At 41.0% G+C, this 26,691-nt stretch overlaps 1 protein-coding gene across 3 annotated transcripts in view; it reads left to right on the top strand.

The window, feature by feature from the left end:
* Nucleotides 1–25,892, top strand: part of DIDO1 (death inducer-obliterator 1) — a 48,511-nt gene extending 22,619 nt beyond the window's left edge. For all 3 annotated transcript variants that reach the window (XM_083873115.1, XM_083873114.1, XM_083873116.1), the window contains exons 8-17: nucleotides 8,641–9,088; nucleotides 10,012–10,171; nucleotides 10,595–10,711; nucleotides 10,931–11,035; nucleotides 11,478–11,613; nucleotides 11,756–12,302; nucleotides 13,121–13,274; nucleotides 14,259–14,348; nucleotides 14,983–15,178; nucleotides 20,810–25,892. In XM_083873115.1, coding sequence (XP_083729241.1) covers nucleotides 8,641–9,088; nucleotides 10,012–10,171; nucleotides 10,595–10,711; nucleotides 10,931–11,035; nucleotides 11,478–11,613; nucleotides 11,756–12,302; nucleotides 13,121–13,274; nucleotides 14,259–14,348; nucleotides 14,983–15,178; nucleotides 20,810–24,171 — 5,315 coding nt within the window. In that variant the 3' untranslated portion in view covers nucleotides 24,172–25,892. The remainder of the gene's footprint in view (nucleotides 1–8,640; nucleotides 9,089–10,011; nucleotides 10,172–10,594; nucleotides 10,712–10,930; nucleotides 11,036–11,477; nucleotides 11,614–11,755; nucleotides 12,303–13,120; nucleotides 13,275–14,258; nucleotides 14,349–14,982; nucleotides 15,179–20,809) is intronic.
* Nucleotides 25,893–26,691: the final 799 nt, after the last annotated feature.

Raw genomic sequence — 26,691 nt, 5'->3', positions numbered from 1 at the left:
GGGGGAGTGTTCTCCTGCCGAAAAAACGTCAATATTTGTGGTCCTGCTCCTGCTTCCCAGCAGGGAATTACAAAGAGACAACGCTGCCATCTCCTGGAAGTGGGAGCCCTGGCTCTGGTGATACAAATATCCTTGTTATTCCTTTTCAGTTTTTTTCATCTCTTCTACAGCTGAACTCTTCCACACTCAAGAGCAATTCACAAAGGGAATGGATGTGCTTGTGTAGTTAAAGATCTTGGGCTGTTTGTTCCTGTACACCTCTAACAAAATAAGTAGACTTTGAGAATGGAACACTGGGATAGTGGGATGCCCCACCAGCAGAAACTGCTGTGTGTATCAAAATGGCAGGATTATAGCATGCGTAATTTATGTGTGCATTTCCTTGTGTCTTGATTTTTTTTCCTTTATGTAATAGCATGAAGACAGAAAAGAAAGAAAATAAACCACTCTACAGAGAGCAGGGGGAATACAGGGTGCACTAAAGGCAGAATTTATGGTTCAGGAAGTAATAGTGGTATAGGAGCTGTAAGTACTGATATGTAGAGTAAAACATAAGGTCTCTTGTCTACCCACAGGCTGGTGTCAATTTAATGCTGTTTTTCAGGCAATATTGTACCAGCCAAAGTTGTGACTGTTGAGTGCAGTGGATGTGGATATACTGCTCTTGGTTTAGCCTAACTTAAAATATATTTTACTTAAATTTTGCTTCTTAAGCCATAGGTATGTTTGCCTGCAAGGACTGATTGTAGGTAAACTGGATTCCTTTGGGTGTGAATGCTTCCCCACAGGAAACACTAGGCTATGTCAGGTTCTGTACTGTTATAACTGAACTACTGCTGGCATCTGAATTGACTCCTAGAAAGCCAAGGTGTCTTGCTTAATGTTGTATTCTGCAATGTAGGCCCATCCTGAGAAGCAAGTAAGTATCAAGTAGTACCAGGGAAATGAAAAGAATTACCAATTTTGGTACTGGCCACTTTCTGGGACACCTGGCTGCCATCTGTAGGTCTGGCCCAAACATGTGAACTGGAGTAGTTTTGAGAAAGGCTGCTGACACACCAGTAATGGTCAGCATACCCAAGATGAGTCTGCTAGAACTTCTGAGAAATTCACCTTGAACACCTGACTTTGGAAGGGTTGTACAGGAGTATAACCTGGCAGCTCCAGTGCTGAACTCCTGTCCTGAGACTGGCAGGGGCTGTGCTGGCCTGGGGCTTGCCCAAGACCTGAGCCCTGCCTGTGGAGGGAGGCAGACCATAGTGGTGCTGAAGCCAACGTCCCCAGCCAGTTAAAAGGAGCATTGGGATCCTTGGGGAGCCATTTTCATCTCCTGCCTGTGAACTACTGGAGCTCCCCTTCTCTGCTCTGCAAGGTATGTCACACCTGCCCTGTGGCTGGCAGCCACATGAAGATTTTTGCCATCTCTTAAGTTAGGAAAGCTGGTCCCTGCTCCTGGCATGTGCCTCAAACACCCAGCAGGCCCGAGGCACTTGGAGACAGCAGGCCAGCACTCCTGCCATCAGGGGTGTTCGGATTCAGTGTGAGAACCATTGCTCAGGGGAAGGGTTGGGGGGCACAAACCTGGTACAGCTTCCAGAGCCACGGTGCTTATGAGGGTGGTTTATCTCATCAACACTGAAAGAGATGAAAGTTTGATTAAAAACACTCACCACCCTCTTGCTGTTTTGCTTTCTTTTACTAATTTTACTTCAGTTGTTTGAACTTGCTCACTTGACTGCAGAGCCAGTGAAAAAGTTCTTTGCTAGTCCCCAAATAAAAGGGATTCTTTTTTTGAGGTGATCACTTGCACTTTGAGTCAAGTTCGCTGCTGATTCACTGTGTCTGATCTGTGCTGAACTTGGAACCCGAAGATGGCCTGTCCCTGCAAGGAGTGATGATGCCAATCCATGAACAGTCTGGAAAATAAGAAGCCTTTTTTTTTGCGTCAGATAGTGCCTCTCTCCCTCTGGAGGGGCGTAGAAGTAAAGATGCAGTTGTGTAATGTAGATCAGATAGATCACTACAGTATCATGCAGATTAAAATAAAGCTTGTGTGTCAAAGCTACAGATGTGCATTAGCACAGAGCTACAGGTTGGCTTGAACACAAATCGCTGCAGAAAAGGTAGGCCCTTTTCTCTGAGTCTTATGAATTAACTTTAGAGACAGGTTTATTTTGTGTGCCTGAATGTAGAGGCTTGGCACACAGGCAGCTTAACTGCAGTGCAGATCAGGACTGATGGAGGCTTTCAAAGAGCAGCAGTGGGGCAGGCAGCACATTCCAGACACTAGTGTTCAATAAAATTTGATTTGGTCTTGAAAGTGGAAGGAGATGGGGCAGGTAGCAGTGAAAACTAACACTAAAACTGATTTAAGAGCAGCTCAACACGTCTGAATTAGAGCCAGCACTGAGTTATCTTTGAGGGAAGTGACACAAAGCCCTGCAGCAGCAGTTGTGAGGAGGGAGCAGTCGAACAGGCTCGGAGCTGCAGCGGTCCCAGAGCTCTGCATCTGCACAGCCGCGGGCACCGGTGCTCGGTGCCACCAGAGGGGGCTTGGGGGCACCCAGCGGCGCCGAGCACTGCCCGAGGCACAGGTGTCAGGCGGCCCCAGCACGGCACTGGGCACAGCTGCCTCGGAACGGGTAAGTAGCTTCCCGTTGTGGAGTGCTTTAGGACTGACAGCTAAAGCACCTGCTCACCCGTGTCTTTTACTCAGTTTTTTCAGTTACAGAAGGTTTCACCTCGGAAGAACTTGTGGATTAGAGTTCGGTAGTGGCCACTGCATTGGGGCAGGGTGGGGGTTGGTTAAATTCTGCTCTGTTCAGGTTATTCCTGTTACAAGTCACACAGGAGGGGGGGGTCATGGCACAGCTGTGTCAGACAGCTCCTCTTGGGACATGGGCTGAGTGGCAGTGGGAGACTGCTGAACCACGCCAGTTCTGAGGTTGGGAAATCCTGCCTGTCTTCTGCTTCAACAACTTTCCAGAGGGGAAATGAAGTTAAATCCTCAGCTACTGGCCAAGAGGGGTGAGGTGTTTCCCTCGTAGGCCAGAAGCCTGGGCTGTCCTGGCCTTGCCCTCGCTGGGAGCAGAGAAGCTGCAGCGCGCTGGGACGACGGTGCAGGGATGGCCACGAGCCACCTGCGGCTGAGCCTGAGGAGCCGCAGGACCGAGCGCGACTTTGAGCCCATGTGACTGCCTGGGTCCTGTGGGACACCCAAAATGCTGGCAGGGCACGTCCTGCCTGGCTCTGCTGGGCTGTGCACACCTGTGTTCCTGACAGCTGCTGTAAGGGCCAGTGCTGGTGCCTCTGGAGATCAGCTCTTGTTACAGTACGGAATTGCTCAGCTCTGCCCAGCCTTTACACTGGCTGTGTAAATACTTTCTAGCAGGTATTAATGGGTTTATCACAACTGCAGTGCTGCAGCACTCTGGATTTTCTTCCCTCTAAAGGCATAAAAATCTGCTTTAAAGAGTAGTAAAAGTGATCCAGTTTTGAACAGGTGGATCACAAGTGACTGTTTTCTGCTTAGGTTGCATTATTAATTTTGTGGGATTTTACAGATTTATCGTTAAAGGAGAATGTTAATTACCAGCTATCTTACTGTTGGTGCCACAGAAGTTTATATACCATGCGTAAGACTGTAAGTTACGGGGTTTTGGCTTTTTGCCTTAAAACTCTGTTGTAGTGAGAGAGAAGTTTGAAACAGAGCAGTGTAACGCAGACAGGCTTGGGCTGCCTCTGCTGGTCAGTGGCTCCCCTCAAGTGCTAGATTCCTGACATCCTGCTCCCTTGGGCCTGTGCTCCCACTGCAGAAAGTTCTGTGCAAGCTGGACACCACACAGCCATCTGCTCCTCTCTCACTGCCTGGAGGAATTTCATCCTGGGGAAAGAAAGTAGAGAAATGTAGATGGAAGGGAACACAGGGGAGACTTTAAGATGATATTAAACACCAGAGACAGTAGTGCTGGTGTATGAACAGCCTTATGCCAAAATCTTAATTCTGTATAGAAGATTACAGTACTGTAATGTGCAGTACTGTACATGGCTGCGAGATGTATTGCACAGAGGTGTTTTAATGTCCTGTAAGAGAAGCTGTGATGCTTTTTTTAATTTAGAAAACACAAGCCAGCTTTACTGGAGTCATTGTGAAATGGGCTCTTCAGGTGTTACAGTCTGTGGTTTATCTCCACAGCGTTTAAAAGTTTTAAAATCAATTAGAGCCAGAAATTGAAGAGCTGTGATTTGAATAATTTTAAAACTACAGAACTACAGAGAAAAAGAATAGCACATTTATTCTGGTATTTAAAAATTGTAAAAAGTAGGTAATAGTTTCAGCAAAACAACTCATCACAAATTAGATAACTTATATAGAAATTGGGATTAGCTTTTGAAGTAGCTTTCAAAAGCTATTACTCCAAAGAAGGATTCAGTGGAGAGGGAAAGGAGAACCAGAAAATACTTAAATGCTATACAGAACTATTATTTGAAGATTGGAGAAGAAACAAAGTTTGTTTTGGATAATGTACATGCTGGTGGTGTAAAACCCAACCTCTGGGTGTTGGTGAGGGACTGGGACACAAGTACAACCTGCAAATCCTTCCTGCAAAGTTAACAGCCCTACACTGGAAATACTGCTTAAATTGGGTCTCCACAATGGCCTGGCAGTGCTGAGACACCGTGTTGAGAGGTTCACAAGTACCTGGAACCGTCGGGCTCATCTGTCCCAGCAGCTGCTGTGGCAGTTTTTCCTGCTCTGCATGCAGAAGCCTCGTTCGTGGCTGTGTGTTGTAATGTCAAGTGTTACTGCACGGGGAATTTCCTCAGGGGAGGGATTCTGTGTCTTTTAACACCTGGTGGGAGACATGCTAGTTCTGTCTGTAGTGAGCACACCAAGTAATGCTATTGGTTAAACCTGGGAGGAATGAATGGTTTTCTGCCAGAGGATTTGTTGGGTTTCACCCTGGGAATGCTTTGGCTCATTAGTTGCAGCTGTACCTCAGTCTCTTTAGCCCATGCCTCCCTTCAGTCAGTAAGGATCCTGTTCCTGTCCTAACAAGTGGCCCATGGGACAAAATGGTGCAATTAGGAATTACTATTATTTTAAATTGTGTTTCTGACATCAAGCCACGGAGGTTCACCTGAGTGTTAAAAGGGCTGAATAGAAGAACCAGCAAATGCTTTATTTTAAACTGCCAGTGGTGAAACTCCATTTTAATCTCTCAAGGGGGATAGGCTTGTCTCATCCTTTTACTTTAAATTTTGTTTAGGGCATTTATTATAGATCCACTGGAGCTACTGATGCAAAGGACCAAACCCACCGTGGTATAAAACAGTGGCCAGTGTGTGCAGTAGCATTGGTCTTTTTGTCATACTGCCCATAGACTGCATGGCCAAGCACTTGAAAGTCACGGGCTTAGGGAATACCTGGTCTATGATCTGTCTCATCCATTTGGTGAGCAGCTCTGGCATCTGTTCAGAAGTAAAACTCCGTATGTGTTGGCATACTGCTCAGAAAAGAGTACATATTGCTGTTAGTGCTTCCAAACATACACCTGCCATGTTCCCACACCTGTCAGGAGGTGCTGTCAGCTTTGGGCTGTGCTCATGTTGTGGATAGATCAATAGAAGAGTGAGCTGCTACCCCCAGAGAGCACTGCTCCTTTCCTACCCTCCACTGCGTGCTCCTGGGCATTGGATCTGAGACTCGTGTAGTGCACAGTGAGTTGCTTCAGCTGAATTATGGGGCAGCACATTGGCACTGAAACCCAAAACCTGATAGAAAAAAATTCTGATTGCTCATTGTCAAAAGAGGATAAGAGGGACTTTTTTAGATTAGCTTCATGTACAGTAGTCACAGATTATTTGTTTGTACAGAGGATTTAAGTATTCTGGATTCTTTATCAAAACATGCACGTGCTTGATTGGACAGTGTCAGTTTGAACAGGACCTTGGTAGTTCTGGAGAACTGAAAGAGTCACTTATGGCTGAGTTAGCACATAGAGAATCTGTACCAATCGTGTCTCATCAACAGGTCCTGCTCAGAAGACACTTGACATTGGTATGAAATAGCATTGTAGTTTAAAACTGTCAGGTATATGTGATACTTGGGAGCTACTTGTGTGTTTTCTATTGGCTAAAGAAGCATAAAATTACACACCTTTAAAACAGTCATGGTGTCAGCTGGCAGGTTAAAGGATGCCTCTGTGTGACCTTGGACCTTACAGACTGCTGACCTTCAACCCCAGGAATGTCAATCTATGTACTAGTAGCTTTTATTTATTTATTAATTTACAAATCTGTATTCTTTCTATGATACAACAGAAAGGTGTTTGGTGTGGGTATAGTTCCTATATATACACATTTGACAGACATAAAATATCTTGGTTCTGCTATTTTTGGTTCTGTTTTTGTTAACTACTTTGAACTAATCAGTAAGTAGATAGAGGATTAAGAATAAATTTACAGTCATACTTCTGCTGTAACCACAAAGAACTAAATGTCTTGGTACTGAGGATTGAATTTTGCTGTCACCACTTTGCAAGCCAAGCTGTTCTGTCCTGCCTTGCAGTGGCAGGTCACAGAGTGTGCTGCTGTCCTACCTGCCTCAAGAGGTACCGTCCTGTGCAGAAGATCAAATAAACCAGGAGAAAGAGAGTGGGAATAATTCCTGCAGTGTTATCAGTTCATATGTTTTGAATATTTGCCATCTCTGTTCAAGACTGACCTCAAAATAGGTTGCCTGGTTACCTTTTGGGTTCTGGGGACCCTGCTTGACCAAATCAACCATATCAGCAATAGTTCCTCATCCCCTTCCTCCCTCCTGGAATTGCCAGAGTCCTCTTGACAACTGGAATAGTGTTAGAGGAGACATAGGCAGAGACACTGTGGCTCACACGGAAGGTGTCCCTCACTCAGTCAGGCCGGAATCAAGGCCAGTCTAGGGAAAACTCTGGGAGTAGTGTGAGGATAATGATTGCATTTTATTTATAGCAAAATCATCGCAGCTGTGAAATGATTTAATGGATTTAGACAGTGGGTTTTGTTTTACACTTCAAGTAGGTAAATCTGGCTCAGAAAAAATCCTCAGCTGTAAAGTACTTTTAGGGAGAAAATGGGGGACAAAGATACAGTATCTCTTGATCTTCTGGCTTCTTGTGTTCCAGCAGAAGTTGAGCATACACCCTTGCACTTCACCTTACAAAAGGTCAGTTCCCGTGGTGTTTCTTGGCTCATCTCCCACCCGTGTCCCTGGAAGCTGCCAGCACTGAGGGCCAGTTTCAGGGAGGGGGTGAGGAGGGGCATTGCTGGAAGTGCATGCTGCTTCCAGGCAGTGCTGGTCTCCACTAGGCATGCAGAAACTTGCAAGGCCATTTCTTCATGAAATAAGGGAGTATCATTTGTCCCTTAAGAATTCCAGATCTTCAGCAATTTGAAGGATGATTACATTAGGAATTTATGCTGATGCCTGGGGTGTTATAAACCCCGACCACCCCAGAGGGCTTGGTCTTTATCAAGTCCATCTCAGGACAGTTTAGGCCTTTTCCAGTGATTTCTGCTTTCATCAGAGCAGACCTGGAAGGTGAAGAGGGGCCAGCTGGTCCTTGATAGAATTACAGGGACTCCTGACTGTTTCTAGGAAGTGTCCTGCACATTGTGCCTAAAGCATATGGACTGATATATCTACAAACCTTCAACAAGGTTTAAAATAACTCTGTTTTAGGAATTGTTTTTTGGTAGTTTCCCTCAGAACCCATCCTCATTTGAGCTCTCAGGATCCATGTGCTGGTGTTTGCCCACTGTAACTTTGAGGCAGATGATGTTCTGTTGGAGGGGCATGTGTGTGGTTGGGGTTTGGCTTTTTTTGCTGGGTTGAATTGTTCTTGTCAGTGCCAGAAGGTGGTACAGATGAAATGCAATTTAAAAATACATATTTGCTTTTAAAATCCTGTGCAAGTGTATCTTCTACAGGTGTGAAAACTGTAGCTTTTACTTAGACTTTGTAAATTTTCTTGTATATGGTGTCAATTATTGTAAGATTAGAATTTTAAATGGAAAACTGAATATTATGAATGGAATAGTTTGAGAGTGGTGAGAATTAGATGGCTACAGCCTGAGCAGCAATATTAATGTTTAAATATTATTTAAATCTAGACTTATCTAGGAACTGAATAGGTTTATTAAACTTCAGTAATACTCAACTTAGGGTAATACTAGTTGAATTTCAAATTCATGGACTTTGTTGTCAGGTCAACCTCTGTAATCAATTGATTGAGACTTTTTCTGTTTAGAGTGTGGACTGTATTGCATTACTTTTATTTTTTATATGTGTGATAATTTGGGTTGATTTTGAAGCTTAACCATGAAATCCCACTCAGGAATCTTTGAAGGTGGTGCCTTTTTCCCCCCCAGTTTTTCTTATGCACAAAATTTTCAACAAACAAACAAGTCAACCATGAGATGATTTTAAAAATCACTTTTAACAAGGCAAGTGAGAATAGCTTAAACTGCTTTCCTGGTAGTTATTCATTGAAGATGGTATTTCACAGACTTTTCTTTATAGATTGGTATTTGATCTTCATGAATACAAAGCTATAAAGTTAAGCCTTTAATATTGTATTTTCCTCTTTGTTTTAACAGCTCAAAGGGAAGAGAAAAGGAACGAAGACCGAGCAGAGTCCACATCAGCACCGAAGAAGGCTGTGGTATCTATCACAGAGAAACAGTCCTCTTCTCTCACCAAAAATCTGCCTTCCAAGAAGTCCTCATCCTACTCCAACACGTCACTAACTAAACCACCACTGAAACCTGCTGGAAGTTTCAAAGGTGTCATTCCCAAGAAACCTTGGCCTTCATCAGGCAGTGTTCCTTCCAAACAGTCACCTCTCTCTCATGGCTCCTCAGTTGCCAAGAAAGCACCTCCGTCTTCCAGTTTGAGTGGAGGACTCAAGAAGCCTTCACTGTCTTCCATGTCAGCTGCAGCTGGAAGTAGTCAAGCAAAAGCCTCAGCCAGTCCTGCCCAGTCACAGCCCAACTCTCAGATTCGCCAGAATATTCGACGATCCCTGAAAGAAATTTTGTGGAAGAGGTGGGAATTCAAAACACTTTATACAGGAAGCTGCATCTAGAAGTAGCATGTGGAATCTAGTTTGTCTCGATAAGGAATTTTGAGGGATTGAATTTATGCAACATATCACTGCAAGTGCAGTCAGCATCTCAGGTTTATATTTGAAATAAAAATTCCTATTAGAAAATAAATGTGCATGTGATAAAGGCTTTATAAAAAGAAACCCTGCTATTCCATTTATATTGCGACAATTACAGTTGTAGGATTAAATCACAGCATAGAAGCTTTTATAATGTAGGGTGCTCTGAGTTTTAAAGTCTAGAGATGGCAGTGTTGGAGATGTAGAGTTGTAGAGAACATAGTACAAGAAACACCATAGTGAAAGGTCTCACTGAATGAGAGATTCCCTCCTGTTCCAACATGAAAATCAACAACAAGAGGTTCTTGTAAACAGGCAATGATCACTTAGGACAGGGAAAAAAAACCCAAAAAAACACACACACAAAAAAATGCAGATTTTCCACAATAATTATTAAAGATAATGCCAACCCTAAAGACTTGCCAGAGAGCACTGCCTTCTGGTATTGTGTCTGAAAAGGAAATCCTGGTCACAGTGGGGAATCAAGGACTGAAACTCAAGCACTTGTGCTCCCTGTGTCACTCCTGGGAAAGACGGTCCTGGTGGCAGTGCCATGAACAGGAGTAAAGGCTGACTTGGTCTCCCAAAGCCGTGTCATCCATGGCCATCTATGGGCAGTAATTAAAGTTTGCCAGATTTCAAGGTCCTGAGATAGACTTTGGCTTTGAGGTTTCATTTAAAGGAGTCTAGAGCTCTTCCTGGGTGAGGAGCAGCTGAGGTCACCTCTGAAAAGTTTATTTTTTGTGTCTGTACCTGACCACTCACCCCTGACCTAATCACACATTCCTGTTCTTGTTTGCAACAGAGTCAATGACAGCGATGACCTGGTCATGACAGAGAGTGAAGTAGGGAAAGTGGCACTCAACATTGAGAAGGAGATGTTTAATTTGTTCCAAGTGACAGACAACAGATACAAGAGCAAATACCGTAGCATCATGTTCAATCTCAAGGACCCCAAAAACCAGGTTTGGAATTTTTTAAAACAGTAAACTTGTCTAAAACTGTGCTTTTGGGCTTGAATGGTATATCAGACTCTATTCTCAACATTACGAGTTTCAAAATGGAGACTTACCAATCAAATGATAAAATGTTATTATAAAGTCATTCAAGCATTTTTAATAATATTTTTATCTAAGTATGAGTTCAAAGCCTAGTTTAGTTAGTGATTGATATTTATAAAGTTTGAGCATTTGCTGTGATATATTTATACTTGGGGTTTATTTCACCCCTGATTTCTGGTTGGTGCACCCTTCCAAGTTTGCTTATAAGTAGGTGATATTTTTAATAGAGAATTAATGAACTGGAGCAGGTTTTGCCTGTCCAGCACTGATAATGTCAGTTACCTGAGAAGTTCCCTTCAGCATGGCCAAAGTCTCTTCTGCTTTCAGGGACTTTTCCATCGTGTCCTTCGTGAGGAAATCTCCCTGTCAAAACTGGTGAGAATGAAGCCAGAAGAACTTCTATCTAAAGAACTGTCTGTATGGAAGGAGAAACCAGCTAAGGCAGTAAGTAGCATAATTTTTCCCTGTGTCCTTAAGTACAAATTAAGAACGAGTTTGCTAATCTTTACCATCCATTATGCGTTAATGCACCATTTTCTTCCTAATGAAATACTAATAGCACTCAGTTTCAATACACTTTTCCCCTACCACATACTAAATGATAGCAAAGTACAGAGTAAAATAAATATATGGAGTTTTTACCAACCCTTTTGTTTCTTTCAGACGGAGTCAAGAAGCAAATCTCATGAGATCAAGAAAACGGCTGTAAAACGGGAACATGTGCCTGCTGTCAATATGGAGGATTCTCCACCAGTATCTGACTCTGATGTGAGTACTGGGGCTGTTCCTTCAGCATGAGGATGTGGAGGGGGAGAAATAGCAGTTAGGGCTTCAAATTTGTCATCAGAAATACAGATGGTTTCACTGAACTATGAAGATATCATTGTCCACTGGGTGTGTTATGCACATTCTTCAAGTGTGAAGGACTGCAACAGCCAGTAATAGGCATATTTTGCAGGCACTTCAGAAATGCTACATATTTTTTACCCCTTGATGTCAATTTAGAGAAAAATCTTTTCTTTCTGAGCATGAGCTCTACTTAAAAGCACTGTGGCTTGAAATGATGATGTGTATCATGTAATAACTCCATCTAACGTTATATACTTTAAGCAACTATGTTTATGCATTCTTTTAAAAACTGAATTAAAAGTTTCCAAAGTATTTCTTTTATTGATTAACTGTAACATTTGTTGTGTTTATTCACTTCTAGGAGCAGCAGGAGTCAACTCGAACTGCACCCAATTTGAACAGTGCTCCTTCTCTGGATGTTTTTAGCAGCATGTTGAAGGATACAACAAGTCAGCATCGAGCCCATCTCTTTGACCTGAACTGTAAAATCTGTACAGGTATTTATTGACAATACTGACCTTGGGCAAAGTAAAAGAACTGTTACTTAAGAGTGTTGTTTGATTATTTGTGGGTTTTTTGAAGTAGTTTCTCCAAACTACTGTTAAATACTAATCAAAAGTGCTTGATATAAATCTATAGGTCAGATTTCAGCATCAGAAGATGAGATACCAGCTAAGAAGGTGAAGTCAGGGGCTTCTGCTAAGAAGGTGGAGTCGAAATCAAAGCCAGAAGTGCAGGCCAAATATGAAAGTCCTGCAGCAGCCCCAGCAGCAGAACCTGACAAAGAGCCTGTCGCTGATGATGCAATGGAAATTGATGTTGAACCGCCAGCAGAAACAGTTTCCCAGCCAACCACAGAAAGAACTTACATTCCTACAAGCCAGAGCCAGAACAGCACAGACTCTGCTGTGTCTGAAGAGGTCTCTGCTCTCCCTGCCTCCTGTGCTGGCCCTGTTGTCACAACTGTAACCGTTTCTGGCAGAGACCCCAGGACAGCCATGAGCACCACCTCGGGGACTGTGACACCAGCCCTGCGTTCTGGGCCTGCAGCTGACAAAGTCTCCACAGGGGAAACCAAACAGGAAACTTCCAAACCAGTTATGGCTGTCCCCAAATCAATATTAACCAAACCCTCTTCCTCTCCAGATCCCAGATACCTGGCAGTTCATCAGTCACCCAACATCAAGTGCGTATCCTCAGCAGCTGCCACATCCCTCCTTTGGCTCTCTGCCGATTCCCATGTGTCCCATATCCTGTTCCCTTTCCCTCAGCCAAAAAGCTTGTTGAAATTTAAAGTTCAGGGAGCCTGATTCACATTTTTAAAATGTCATCTCTCCTCATGTGCTTTCTGTAGTTTGGTAGAGTTTTTGCAGCATCAGTGTGTGTTGACAGCAAAGATTCTATAGTGTTCCAACAGAGAAATAAAACTTTAGGGTGTCATGCAGACTTAGAAGTCTGAATATACATTAATATCTAGAAAGACAGTGCATGGGAGAGATTGCTTAGAGGCATATCCAGATTTTCATCCTGTATTAAAATACTGTTGCATCTAAATATGAATTAAAATTACCAATTGGTCAGCTTGAAAGGAAGTGGATTTCTTTCACATTCTGAGTATACACAATAGTAAAAATAGATATTGCCTAGTATATCCTTTTGCAATTGTAGTTAAAATAGTTTTATTCCTAGCAAGTTCTTTTACCTCAGAATCTTTCAGAAGGATATTGTCTATTTAATTAGTGAGAAGTCTATAACTGGTTTTATAAAAATCGTACCTTTTGGCATCTTTTTGCATGTCTGCAGCTACAAGTTTATTTTCTGTTACTCCTTGCTTTTTTAACTAATATCAAGTTAATGGAAAACGTTAACAAAGCATCTAGTAAAAATTTTGTTACTTATTCAAAAGAAAGTATCAGATCAGTAGGAGGAGGGAAGAAAGTTTAAAATGAAGGGCCCCATCCTCACTGGCATTCTGTAACCTTTCTGTCTGGATTTGTTTTGCAGTGCTTCAGAGCCTCGCTCACCTCAGGACAGCGACACCTCCCTCTTTCTCTCTCGTCTCAACACCATTTGGAAAGGATTTATTAACATGCAAAGTGTGGCCAAATTTGTCACTAAAGCGTATCCAGTCTCCGGGTGCTTTGATTATCTTAGTGAGGTGTGTTTGTGTTCGGAATGGGTCTGTGCTGCAGCTCCTGCTGCTAGAAAGGGACCTGCTGAGGGCACTGTGTGTTTATAGAGTTGTATTAGAACTGTAGCAGTGGTGAATGAGATCTTTGTAGTAATAGGAAAAGTAGCTCCAGAAAAAAACACTCAGCCTTTTAAAAATTCCTCACAAATCCGTGAAGAATTCTAATGTCTTTCAACATGTTTATACATCTGTTAGGATCTAACATGGAATAATGGCTTTGCATCAGCTTCCTTGTTTAGGAGCCAGTGTTTTAAAGTGTTTGCCTTGTTCTATTCTCAAACTAGATGGGTCACTCATGTGATCTCTTAGAAAATTTTGTTCAGCTGATTATGAAAAGTATCATCTTTGTTACTAATTTTCAAGTAAAACCAGTTGGATGATACTGTCCTGAGAAGGATGTTCATTCAAATAATGAGACAGTAGAAGGGTTTTTCTTCCTCTTCTCTCAAGGGCATTTTAGGTGACTTAGGAATTTTCGAACACAAGTGTATGGATTAGGGCTTAGTAGGATTGCTTGTACTTCTGAGTATTGCTGTTGCTGAATGAGTTTCACTGTCCCCGTGACAGGAAACTCACTAGAATTCAAGTGACTTGGGGTCGCTGCTAATGTGGAGAAAAGCTGTATTTCAGATAGCAGTTTTCCTATAAAAGCCAATATATATGTATATTATATTTTCCCTAGAAGTGCCAGTAATGGACATACTTCTGTATGTCCTATTTGATGTGTTGCTGCTATCCATGTTTGGGGTGTGCATCTGTTCCATGTATCCTGTTGGCCTTTGGCCATAATTAAACACCTCCAAATTTAGGAATAGCCTGGCTGAATTTAAAAACATATATACAAAATCTGCTAAAATTTAACTATCCACTGGGCTGCTGGGATGGGGCAACCTACACTGCCATTTTTGGTTTTGTTTTTTCTCACATTACCATGTAATACTTCTTGTTTAGGATTTACCTGACACAATTCATATTGGTGGGAGGATCTCACCGAAGACAGTCTGGGATTATGTTGGCAAACTCAAATCTTCGCTTTCTAAGGTATTCACTTAAAATCCTTTGCAAAACCCAGGAGAAATAGAGAGCAATGTGAAATGACAACGTTTTATAATATAGAGTAGTAAACAGCAAATACTGACATAGATCACACATGCAAAACTACCTAAACCACTTCTTTGAAATTTTTGATTTATTTTAGTAATGTGTTTATTAAGCCATAAATCTTGACCTCTCTTTCCTGCACAGTAATTAAATCTTCATAATATTTAGTAACTGAAATATTAGAGATTGAAATTCAAATTTTAAAGAAAAGAAACTTATCATTTAATGTGTTTATAATATTTTTGTATTAAAGCCACTTCAGAGGTGAAAAAATGATAGACATGATCAAGAAAAACATGAAACTAAGGATTTTCCATTTCTTTGTCATTGGAGCCTCAAGCTGTTCACTTTGTCAGATACACAAGTAATTTGTGTTTCTGAAAATGACAAACCTAATTCTGTTTTAATGTTGCAAATTGAACAGCAGTAGTCTCTTAAATCTAGAGTGTTGCTCTGAAGGCATATTTGGAGTGATAAATGTGCAGTTTATTTTTACCTCTTGAATTTGCCCTTCACCATTTCATTTGCTGGTATGTTGCAGGTTGAATTTTTCCACTTTGCTTTTGTATTCCAGGAATTGTGTTTGATTCGTTTCCACCCTGCAACAGAAGAAGAAGAAGTTGCCTATATCTCTCTCTACTCCTATTTTAGCAGTCGTGGTCGTTTTGGTGTTGTAGCTAATAACAACAGACATGTCAAGGATCTCTACCTGATCCCCCTGAGTTCTAAGGACCCAATTCCTTCCAAACTCTTGCCATTTGAGGGACCAGGTAAGCACAAAACAGGGGAGGTTCAATGCTAGGAAAAATCACAAAACAAAAGGCAATCTGAGACAAGTTGTTAAATAGTTAATGTAATCATTAGTTAATTTTTTTTATATAAAACCAATTTTAAAGTACTTAATTAGGGAAAAACTGGAAATCAAACTCTGCTAAGATAAAATTGTCCAAACTTTAATCTTTCCAACAAGATGTCTTAGGAGAATGAGGTTACATGTAAAATCAAGGATGTGGAGCAGCCACTATACTTAAAAAGGTCAAACAAAACCACAAAAAACTCCCACCCTATTATCAGCAACTCCTAAATTCACAAATCCTAGACCTTTACAAGCCATTCACATCTCCTGCTTAATTCAAGCAGGAGACTTATCCCACAGAGGAGTCAAGAAGTCAGAGTGAGAACAACAGTAACATTTCTGGTGCTTCAACTGCATTGTCACAGTCCGTGCTGAATTAATCTGTACATGCAGTGTGGTGTTTGAAATGTTCTGTTCTACTTGCATCAAACTCTAGTCAAATCACTGATTTCAGAAAATCAGTCCTTTGGGGAGAAAGGAACCCATTCCTTAGGATTAGCATCTTCTATCTTTAGATAGAATTACCTGTAATAGTGTTTGGTGAGTTTGCCCCACATTGAATGTGGTGACAGAAGAGCTGAGAATGAATTCAACTGTGGAACACCGTTCTACAAAATTTGGAGTCATCTTCGTCTAAGGAAAAGGAGTGGCATATGCTTAGTTTCCAAAAAAGGGTGTAGTTTTTATAGCAAATCCCAGGTTGAGAAGCTGAAGAGCTGCAGGCTGCAGTGAAGGCAGAACTCCGTTCTTGTGGCCATGGCTGGCACTGCACGGTAGGTATGGAACAACCAACAAGGAGCTCACTTTTTTGGGAGGCTGACTGAGCTCTACCTCTCAGATACAAGTGTAGCACAAAACTCAATAAAGCATTCTCAGAGCTTTAATGCAGGAGCAACAGTGGCTGGGACAGGTTTTCAACAAATGGAACGTCATGAGTTAAGTGCTGTCCCTTCCTCCATGAGATGGCCAAGGACACTTGCTCTGCATCCCCAGACAAGATTTTTCTCATATACTTCAAATCTCTTTTATCTGTCCTTGAACAGTGCACAGGCTAGGTGATTGTTTTTAGGCAGTAGCTAAAAAGGCAGGATTATTGCTGTCTGAATTACTGTATAACTAGAATTGTTGGATCTCAGCACTTCATAGTCTGTAATTTAGTGAATTTTTGAAAGCTAGGCAAAAACGTAATCTCATTTCATAGCCAAGAAGTGAAAACACCAAATACAGAACACCTTGTCACAGGGATGTAGGCAAAGAATCTTAACTTGTGGACTGGCTTTTCCAGGCAGAAGTAAAGAAATACCATCCTTTTTGAGCAGTAGCACAAGGATGGGATTGTCCATTGAATCTGCCGTAAATGTCTGCTGGTCTGATAAATAACTCAGTTTACCTAATTGTTGCCTTTTGCATTCCTGTGGAAACACCAGCTTTGTTTTACACTTCTTTTACTTCTCCATTATGGGTTTAATTTCAAATGAAACTCTTTTCCTTGGATTGAAGGTTGGCAAATGTAGCCAAACTTCACTATTAGTAAGAGATATATTTAATGTCAGACTGGTTTTGCTGAGTTTCAAGTGCAAAAGTATTTCAAAACTGGAAGGAGTTGCTCAGAATGAGTTCAGGTCTCATCTGCAGGTGTTCATGGAGGCAAATTTTATAAGTCAGGTTTTCAAATTGACATAAATGGTTGTAGGCCAAGTAGATTAAAGGTTAGCAGAAACAGGGTTCCAAGGGCAGGCAGGCCATGGGATGGAACAGTTTCACTGGAAGATTCACTAAACCTTCTGCCGTCAGTTAACACTTGTGGGAAAGTCCAGTGGCAGCCTCTATATCAGCTGTGCTAAGTTGTGTTGTGTTTCAGAAATGGGTGAAAAGAATCAGGTAAGCTCTTCCTCTTGTCTTATGTATGTCTGAAAACCACAGCATGTAATCCACACCTTTTTAATGACACCTGATGGAATTTACTATGTTTTCTTTCTTTCACAATCAATAAAAATATTTTATGGAACGTGGTCATTGTCTCCTTAAATTTAATCGTGTGCCTTCCAGTCAAGTCTAGCAAGGCCTGGAAAAGCATTGCCTTTAGATAGTCTATCATATTTAGATAAATATGAGCTGAGGGGGGAGGAGGGAGAGGACAATCAAACCCTGCCACTCCAGAAATCCCAGTTAGAAGATATTCCAGCTGTACCAACCAGTTCCATCAGGGACGTATGGATTAGGAATTTCTCCTGTTTTCTGATGGAGTGGATTTGGAACACAACTGAGGACTGCACTAGTACCTAGAAGATCTGCAGAAAACTTTGACATGGGCAGCTTAAAAACAAAGCAAAATGGAGAATTATCCTGATTTATATTTAATTAACTCAGATATTTATTACCAGATTTTATGTGTCATGGGCTCTTCTGCACTGTCCTTTTGCAGTGGCTTATGGTATGTGAATTCATTTTTCTGTTTCACATACACACCACTTCCAGTTGTAAAAAGTATTATAATCAGACTTAATTACTAATAGAAAGTGGTTTATTGAGGGATTTAGTGGTGATGGGAACGTAACAACTATCTTATGTAGCTGCATTTTAATAAAACAGACATATATCAGCAAAGATTCTACAAATGCTGACACATCTTTTGGTAGTTTTTGATAGGGACAGTGAGTTCTCATACAGTATGAAGGCATGAAATCTCATGCTGTTTGGAATGCTCTTTAAAAAACAAATGCACCAAAAATTTTACCTGAACTGTGAGTGGAGTTTGATGTGTTCAGCTGAGCAGATTTCATTAGGAAAAGCAGCAGCAGTAGAGGAATGTGGCATTACAAACCCGAGATTCTGTGCCAGTCAGTTCCACTCAGCAAAGGAGCCAGAATGTGGAGCAGTGTCACAGTGCTGACAGTGATCTGTAGCCCTGAATTAAGGGGCCACAAATCTGATGACAATTGTCAATTGCTCTCATGATTAATTGGGACAAATATTTAAATGGCATCGGTAAGATACAGATACATATTGTGTTGGTCTCTGCAGTTTAAAATTCACCACAGGTGTGCTTAGTCTAATCCCATGGGTCTGTCAGGGATGGGCAGATGTTGTGTCTGGAACAGTGCAGGAACAGTGCAGATCAGCTTTTACCAGCTGCTGCTGACAGGGAAAGATGGAGCTAATATACACATAAATATGGTAAACTTGCTCTAATGAAAAAATGTATTTAGGGCTAAGGAAAACAAGTATTAATTCAATACTAGTATTTAGTGTATCCTGTTTTAATGGCTTGAGTTACAGGAAGTAACTCAATAAAACCAGACTGGAGATTTCAAATGCGTAATAGGATAATAACTGTTATAAATAATTTAGCACTGAAAACTACTTACTGCCAGCACACCTTACAGCACTTTAAAAATGTGTATTTGTGAAAGGCAGTCATTGAGCAGTAGTGGTAGACTGCAGTCAACATTTTGTAGTTCCTAAAATTAGGCCCTTAACCTATTTATGGATATTGAGATAGAACAGGGCTGTGGCCTTTGAAAGCTGCTCTGGCCATGTGTGTTCATTGAAGGAATCATGTAGTACTTGATCTCCCTGAACTGAGTGAGTGTAAAAGTCAGCTTAGGTAAAATTTCTAATATTTGTGTAAAATTCCAGTATTAAAATGTAACATTCTAATGGATTTATGCTATGATGACTAAATTCTAAACACAATAATTTATAACTAATGCTATTAACTTGCTGCTGGAATTTTTTTTGCCTTGAAAGTGTGTTAAATTTTTGCCCTGTTTTAATTAGTGACTTGATCTCTGTTTCTTACAAGGATTCAAACCTGATTTCTCAGTAATTGCTGTTTATTAGATATTCTGTCTGATGAATTTTTGACACCTATTTATTTCAGTTATTCAGTGTTTGAAATTCATTGTGACTAATTGCATAAATCACAAGTCTGCATGAAATTTGGAAACCAAAACATTTAACAACAGCAGAATAGCAAATGCCTACTGGCAGTTTCTGGGTGAACTCTTGTTTGTGAGATGCTCTGCACTCACTGGTCAACACCCACCAACTGGCAAGTTGTTATTCATTAACTTAAATTTAGGAAAACAGCTGATGTGTTTTCCTCTCTAGATGGTAAATTTAGGGGTCTCAGTAAAATTTCTGAGTTGTTTCAACAGATTAATGTATGGGATGTGGTTTGCTAATGGGATGTATCTGCTGCTGTGGGGTTTGGGGGCTGTGTTGATATCAAAAGGTTTTTGGTGCTACCAATTAGTTATTTAAAAGTGTTGCTTATTGAGAAGTTGGTTTAATAAGAGAAAAAGGAATATAGATATAAAAATCTCCTATTTATGGGATCTTGAATAGAAGGGTCAACATAGGTCAGAGCTCTTACATTGCCATTTACCCACAATGAATATTATCTTTTATTTCACAGACCATTTTATGTTTCTGTGTTACTGCTTCCTTGAATGGAAATCATAACTAATGGCACATATGGGGAAGGACAGTGGCCCTTAAAGGAGGGTCTTTTAAGGGCCATTTAGTCCAGAAGTTAAAAGATTTTCTACATTTGAGACCACTGTATATTAGAGGATTTAGTCTCTGCCCTTCATTCTAGGCATGTTTATCTGCCAGTGGAACTGTGCATGTAAGAGGCAAAAATACAGTAGCAGGAGACAGGCCTACAGACCTTTGCATTTTTCCTCTTTATCTGAAACTTTCTTATCATTTCTGGATGTACTTCTCCTTCAAGTCTGAAGCTCTTCACAAAGGAGCAGTTCTGCTCATTGTGTTTTTTACTGACTTAACAAGGCCTGATACCCAACCTGCATCTAGCAGCTCCAAGGTCATCTCTCCCCCTCATCAGGTGCTGGCCCAGCCAAACACCTCTCGTGGGCTTGTTTAGGACATCTGCAGTTTTCCCTGCTTCTCTGTCTCTTAAAATAATGTCTGGCTGGAAAAAACACAACAACAAGCTGGCAGTAATGACTAGCTTTAACACTGTTTCCAAACACTGTTTGATGTGATCTTTTTTGCCATTAATGGTGTTTGTTTAACTTGGAAACAGACAAAATATTTATAGATTGGTGTCAATGTGGACTTTTAGCACAGATTATATGACACATGGCAATGTTTAGCCCAGGTTTTCCCACTTTTCAGTGTCTCTGTGCATATTTGCAAAATGAATGTAAATATTTGATTTTTCAGGAGGAGAGGTGGGGGTAGTTGAACAGTAGAAACAATGTAAAGATACAAAAATAACAGCTTGCTTCAGTTTGAACTTTTGCAGAAACTCTTTAACAAAGATGCTTGGTGCTGCAATCCTTTATTAAAATATTGAGGAAGGAATTTAAACTTATGTATGAATATAAATAAAAAGTAAGAAATACAAATGCATATGCCTATGGACTAATGAAAGTTGCTAATATGTCTGATGGAATTTAGAAAACTGTTACCTTTATGACTTTCATACTTGCCACTTTGTAAAATAATAGGTTTCTACTGAAAGCATCATTAAACATCAGATTTTTACATATACAGTCTTTGTGTTCTCTTTCAGGTCTTGAGTCATCTCGGCCAAATTTAATCCTTGGGTTGGTTATCTGTCAGAAAGGGAAACGTCCTGCCACTGAGACGGAAAAAATGGAGGAGAAGCGAAGCAGAATTCAAGCACATGAGGAAGCTGAACCATCACTGTTCTCTAAAGGGCCTCCAGCTTCACAAGAGAAGAAAACGCCAAAATACACACTTTATTCAGGAGACTCCACTGTGAGTACAACACCACCTGGATCTCCTCCTCCTCCTCCTCCACCACCTCCACCCCCAGTTCCCGTTCCAGACGCCTCAGCAGTGACACCTTCAGTATTAAAAATACTGTCGTCCATTAAAAGTGGCCCCACAACTACTGTGACCCCACCGATTTCAACCCCAGCCGCTCCTGCAACCAGCACTGCCACGCACTCGGCACCCTCAAAAACTGCCACGCCTCTTGAGCACATCCTGCAGACTCTCTTTGGGAAAAAGAAAACTTTTGAGCCTCTTGCCAAGGATTCTGGAACTGTTCAGTCTTCCAGTCAGGAAAGTCAAGCTCCAGCAGATAGCGGGATGCCAGCAGTTCCTCTGTTAGACCCCATTGTGCAGCAGTTTGGGCAGATGTCCAAGGACAAAGCCATAGAAGAGGAGGAGGATGACAGACCTTATGATCCTGAGGAGGAATATGGTCCAGATAAAGCCTTTGAAATGCAGACTGGTGAAAGTGACAAACGGTACAGTGTGGAAAAGCCATCTACTACAGCAGAAGTAGAGGATGAGGCCTATGATCCAGAGGATGAAACTATCTTGGAAGAAGCAAAAGTTACTGTTGATGATTTACCCAACAAAATGTATACAGACAGTAAAACCAGTTCTTCAGAAACACCTGCTTCATTTGTGTCTGATTTATCTGCATCCTCCTCCTTGGTAGAACAGCAAAAAATGTTGGAAGAACTAAACAAGCAAATAGAAGAACAGAAAAGGCAGCTTGAGGAACAAGAAGAAGCCCTCAGACAACAAAGAGCAGCTGTTGGTGTTTCAATGGCTCACTTTTCAGTGTCTGATGCATTAATGTCACCTCCACCAGCAAAAGCTTCCCTAATAAAGCCTGAATTATTCCATCAAGACCAGCAAGCTACTCAAAAAGTAGATTTACCTTCATCTTTAAATCAGCAAGCACAAGTTTTAAACCAGGGCTGTGACCCAAGGCAGAACAGAGATCCTCGACAGGCTCGAAGGATGGCAACAGAGAATGACAGTGCTGATTCTCGAATAAAGCAGCAGGTAGTACAGAATGAGATACCCACAAGAGAAGTCACTCCAGCAAGTTTTCCAAATGCTTTGCAGACTTCGCTTGGTAAGGAAGATAATGCTTTGATTTCCACTACTCAGCCTGGTTTTACTGCTGATAATTGGGTTTCAAGTGAGCAGACATCCACAGTGTCCCAGAAAGAGACATCCAATAGCAAATTTGAACACACAATTCAAGTTACTTTGGAAAACTTGAGTCAAACAGCTTCTGGAGATCCTTCTGCTTCCAAACCTATACGTAAAGTGCTGCTTCCAACACCTCCAAGTACATCTTTTCAGCCTAATTTGTCCACATCAAATGACAGCCCGTCTTTGCAAGATATGCATCAAGTGTCATGGTCAAATGAGTCAAAGGAAGCAATGGGAAGGGATTCCTTCTCAAATACAATGTTTCCTCAGCAGGAAAAGGCAGCTGGACACTTTGAACCAGAGATGGGTCTTTCATCAGTGCAATATGATGAACAAAGAAATCCTCAGTCTCATCAGTTTGTAGAACAAACTGAGTCTGCACCAGTTCAGGGTGAAGGTGGACCTCCCCCACAGCACTTTGAGGAAAACCGAGGGTTTTCTATGTCTGGGCAGAAAGGGGGACCTCCGATGATGCTCAATGCACCTGGAGCACCTCATGGACCTAATTTTAGAGGGCCAGCACCACAGTTCTCTGAAGAGCATGGTTTTCCAAATAATGATGGGCAAAGAGGACCTCAGTCTGGAAGATTTGGAGGTCAAAAGGGTCCCATTCCTTCCTTATTTTCTGCACAGCATGGACCACCTCATTTTGGTGATAATAGGGGCCCTGCCCCTTCTTATCATGGTGGTCCAAGAGGGATGTCACCATCTCATTTTGAAGATCATAGGGAACCTCACATGGAACAAATGGAATTCGCAGATTCCCAATATGATGAAATGATGGGGCCTCCAGGACAGTTTGAAGGACCAGATTCCCCTCAGTTTATGGGAAACAGAGGACCTTCGGGTTTTCCTTTTGGAGGTCAAAGACGACCTCCACCAGGTCAGTTTAAAGGACAGAGAGGAGGCCCTCAGTTTGGAGGCCCAAGAGGTCCAGCCCCAGGTCATTTTGGAGGACCAAGAGGGCCTCACCCAAATCAATTTGAAGGGCAGAGAGGTCCTGCTCCAAATCATATGCCTGGTCCAAGGGGACTTCTGCCACAGCCATATGAAGAACGGAGAGGGAGCCCACCACCCAGATTTTCCAACCAGAGAGGTCCAGGACCACATCAGTTTGGAGGACCAAGAGGAGGAACACCTCCAATGTTTCCAGAAGAAGATGAACCTCCTTCTAGATTTCATTATCAGGGTCAATCACAAGGTATGAAACCACCACCAAGACCACTCCTGGACCTTCCAAGCCATCCACCAACTCACAGAAAAGATATGTGGGAGGAAGGTGGACCATCCAATATGTCTGGACAAGGACCTGAGTCTGAAGGACAGTGGCCCACATCTGACTTCCGAGAAGGCAAAAATCCTGACTATAGAGGCCAGGGATTTGAAGGGAGACAGAGAGAGAGATATGAGGGAGGAAATAAAGATAAGGGTTTGGATCAGTCAGAGTCTCAACAAGCAGATAATCGCCAAGGTCGAGGCTTTGAGGAAAGACGAAGGGATCGAGAACACGGCAGACCTTGGGAAAGAGACCGTGGCAGAAACTGGAACAGAGACAGGGACTGGGACAGACACAGAGACAAGGAATGGGATAAAAATAGAGATAGGAGCCAAAATAAAGATAGAGACAAGGATTCGGAGCGGGGTAAGGACTGGGAAAGAAGCAGAGACCGAGATAGGACAAGAAACAGAGACAGGGACTCTTACAGAAGACGTGATAGGGAGCGATCGAGAAGCAGAGACAGGGACCGTGACAGGGACAGGGACCGGGATCGAAGCCGGGAAAAGGACAGGGATCGAGACAGGGATCGAGATCGTGACAGGGAAAGAGGGAAAGATCGCAAAGATAGGAGTAAGAGTAAGGAAATTGGTAAAGAGACAAAGCCAGAAACACCGAAGGAAACTCAGAAACCAGTGGAAACTGAAGCTTCATCTTCCAGCAATCAGTCATAGAACTGACTGATACTTCCCACAAATAATACACTTCTGCAACACAGCAAGGACTGCACATCTGTAAATACTGTACATATTCTCACCTTTTAAAAAATTCTGTTGTAAAACTAGCCTTACCCGGTGTACTGACAAATTAGCAATTTTTGAACAACTGTGAATGAAAATAATCAGATAGGTAAAAAGCAAGAACATACTGGACTTTCACTTGCTGCATTTTGTGCATAATGTTTTTCTTATAAAGATTCACTATGTTACCTGTACTGAAATTTTGTTTTTTCTACTTGCATCTTTACCTTAAAGTTTCCATTTATAGTACAGAAATGGAAAAAGTCTAAGAAGAGCATATTGCTTTTTGAGATTATAAAGTTATGTTTTCCAGTAACTTGAATTGTAATTTTATAGGAGAATTTAATCCAGACCTGAGGAGCCATACCTTTACATCTCATTTATGTGATATTTTGGTGTCAAAATTGTTCATACAGCACACACTAAAAATGTTGGTGTCATGTTTCTTTTACAATGAAAGGGTCATGTGTTTAAGAAAAAGCTGCAAAAGAACAGTGTTAATAATTACTTGTGACTGATGGAGGATTTGAAAATGGAATGTTATAAGCTTAAAGTGCACTATCTTCCTTTTATATATACATTTTGGGTCTGGAATCCATCTGTTAAATGTACAGCAAAGAAACATGTCATACTTAGTTATTTTTCATGAGGTTTTAAATATCCCATGTTTACAAACCTGTCATTAAAGAAAATACAAGAGTTGCACCTTTATAACCAGCAAAACTTATAAAAGCATCAGACATTTATTTCAAAACGTGGTAAACCAAAGGAAGGAAGAGGATTTGGTTAAATAGGCCACTAAATCTGTTACTTAAATTGAACTGATTTAGTGGAGCATTTTTTGATTTTGTTTAGTTTTTGCAGAATTTTTTCCACAGATTTAAGAAATGGCCCAATTTGATTGAACTTTTCATTATAGAAGTGCTCTTTCATTCTAAAAGGGCTCTTGAAAGATGAATGATACTGTTCTTTTGTTAAGCCCTACTTAGGCTGGCAGTGTATATAAAACTCTCCACTGAAAAAGATACAGCTGCATTAAAGTTTAAATTATGGTGGTACATCATGTTGTGATTGAAGAGGGTCATTTTTCATGGTGAAATACATCAGATTGCTACTTCCCATGTAGTCCTCAAGGATGTAATTCTAAAGTGTGAAATAAAACCCCACTAGTTTATTTGAATGTGTAAATTAACCGCTGGGTAAATATTTTGGTATTTTGCTAAAATAGATTTGGAAATTTAAAATCAGATTCCTGTAAACATTTTGCATCTTGAGGACTATATTACAGGTAGGGTGTGTGTCACCACAGTCACATTGGTACATCCTTGAGGTCCTTGCACATCCAGGATTTGCTGGCTGAAATGACCATCTGTGTCCTGAACCCAAGGGAAAATGGTAACAAGCAAAGAAATTGTATTAAATGCAAACATCAAATACGGTGTAAGATTTTTTTCTTAATGAGATGTTTCTAATTTAAAGACATACATAAAAGTATGCAAAATGTGTGTTTGTTTAGGTTTACTTGATAGAAATTTCTGTAAATTGTATTTTATATGGCAAAATATATCACTGTACATTAAAATATGGGACTTCACAGGTTTTTGTTACTGTAAGTAGAATAAACACCTACAGAGAGCTGTTGTCCATTTCTTAAATGTGTATGTGTGTATTTTTTTTTACATTTTGCTATTTATAAAACCACAAGAGACTGTTGGCACACAGGTTTTGTTTTCTCACAGTTTAATGACAGACGTTTTGCAGGATGTCACAGCTGGCCAATGTTTGAATGCAGGCCCTCTAAAGAACAGCAAAAATCTGTGCTAATGATTCTTTTCTCAGTTCTAAGGCATCCCCTGATTTATTTTGAAGATTTTTTTTTACATTTGAATCAGAGTGCTTGGAATTTGAAGATTTTTACATTAAAAAATCTGAAGAAAAAAAATTAAGTCAGGTCACACCATTTATGAATTTCTTGGCTTTACATATTTATGAAATAGGTGTGTGGCTTTTCATCTTCTAGGAAATTCTCCTTTAGTAGTTTGGGGAATCTGTTTATGCTCTAGGATCACTAAATCCATCCTCCCAGAGATCAAGAGGCAAAAAAAATCAACAGTGACTTTGTTAAACCCCAGCTTTATGTAATTAACAATCAGCTGGAGCTGGAATTTGCAGCAGGGTTCCCGTATTCTCCACAGCAGCAGGCGGTAAAAGCCAGGCTGAAACCAACATAACAATTTAACTCAATTTACAGAGACTAAAAATGGTAATGAATGATTGTCCTGCATTGCAAGAAAGAGAAAAACAATTCTCTGGCTTTGTTCAAACTTTTGATTAATATGAAAGAACTCTTAATTTTGAGCTTTTGTCTATGTTTGTACTAAACTAAGTTAACATTCAAAAGAGTGTTTTGATAATTTTTTTCCTGTAAAAACCCCTGCAAAGTCTAGAACAAAA

This window comes from Zosterops lateralis, assembly GCF_965231275.1.
Source record: "Zosterops lateralis genome assembly, chromosome: 16".
NCBI lineage: Eukaryota > Metazoa > Chordata > Aves > Passeriformes > Zosteropidae > Zosterops > Zosterops lateralis.
This window is presented reverse-complemented; position numbering and strand designations above follow the sequence as displayed.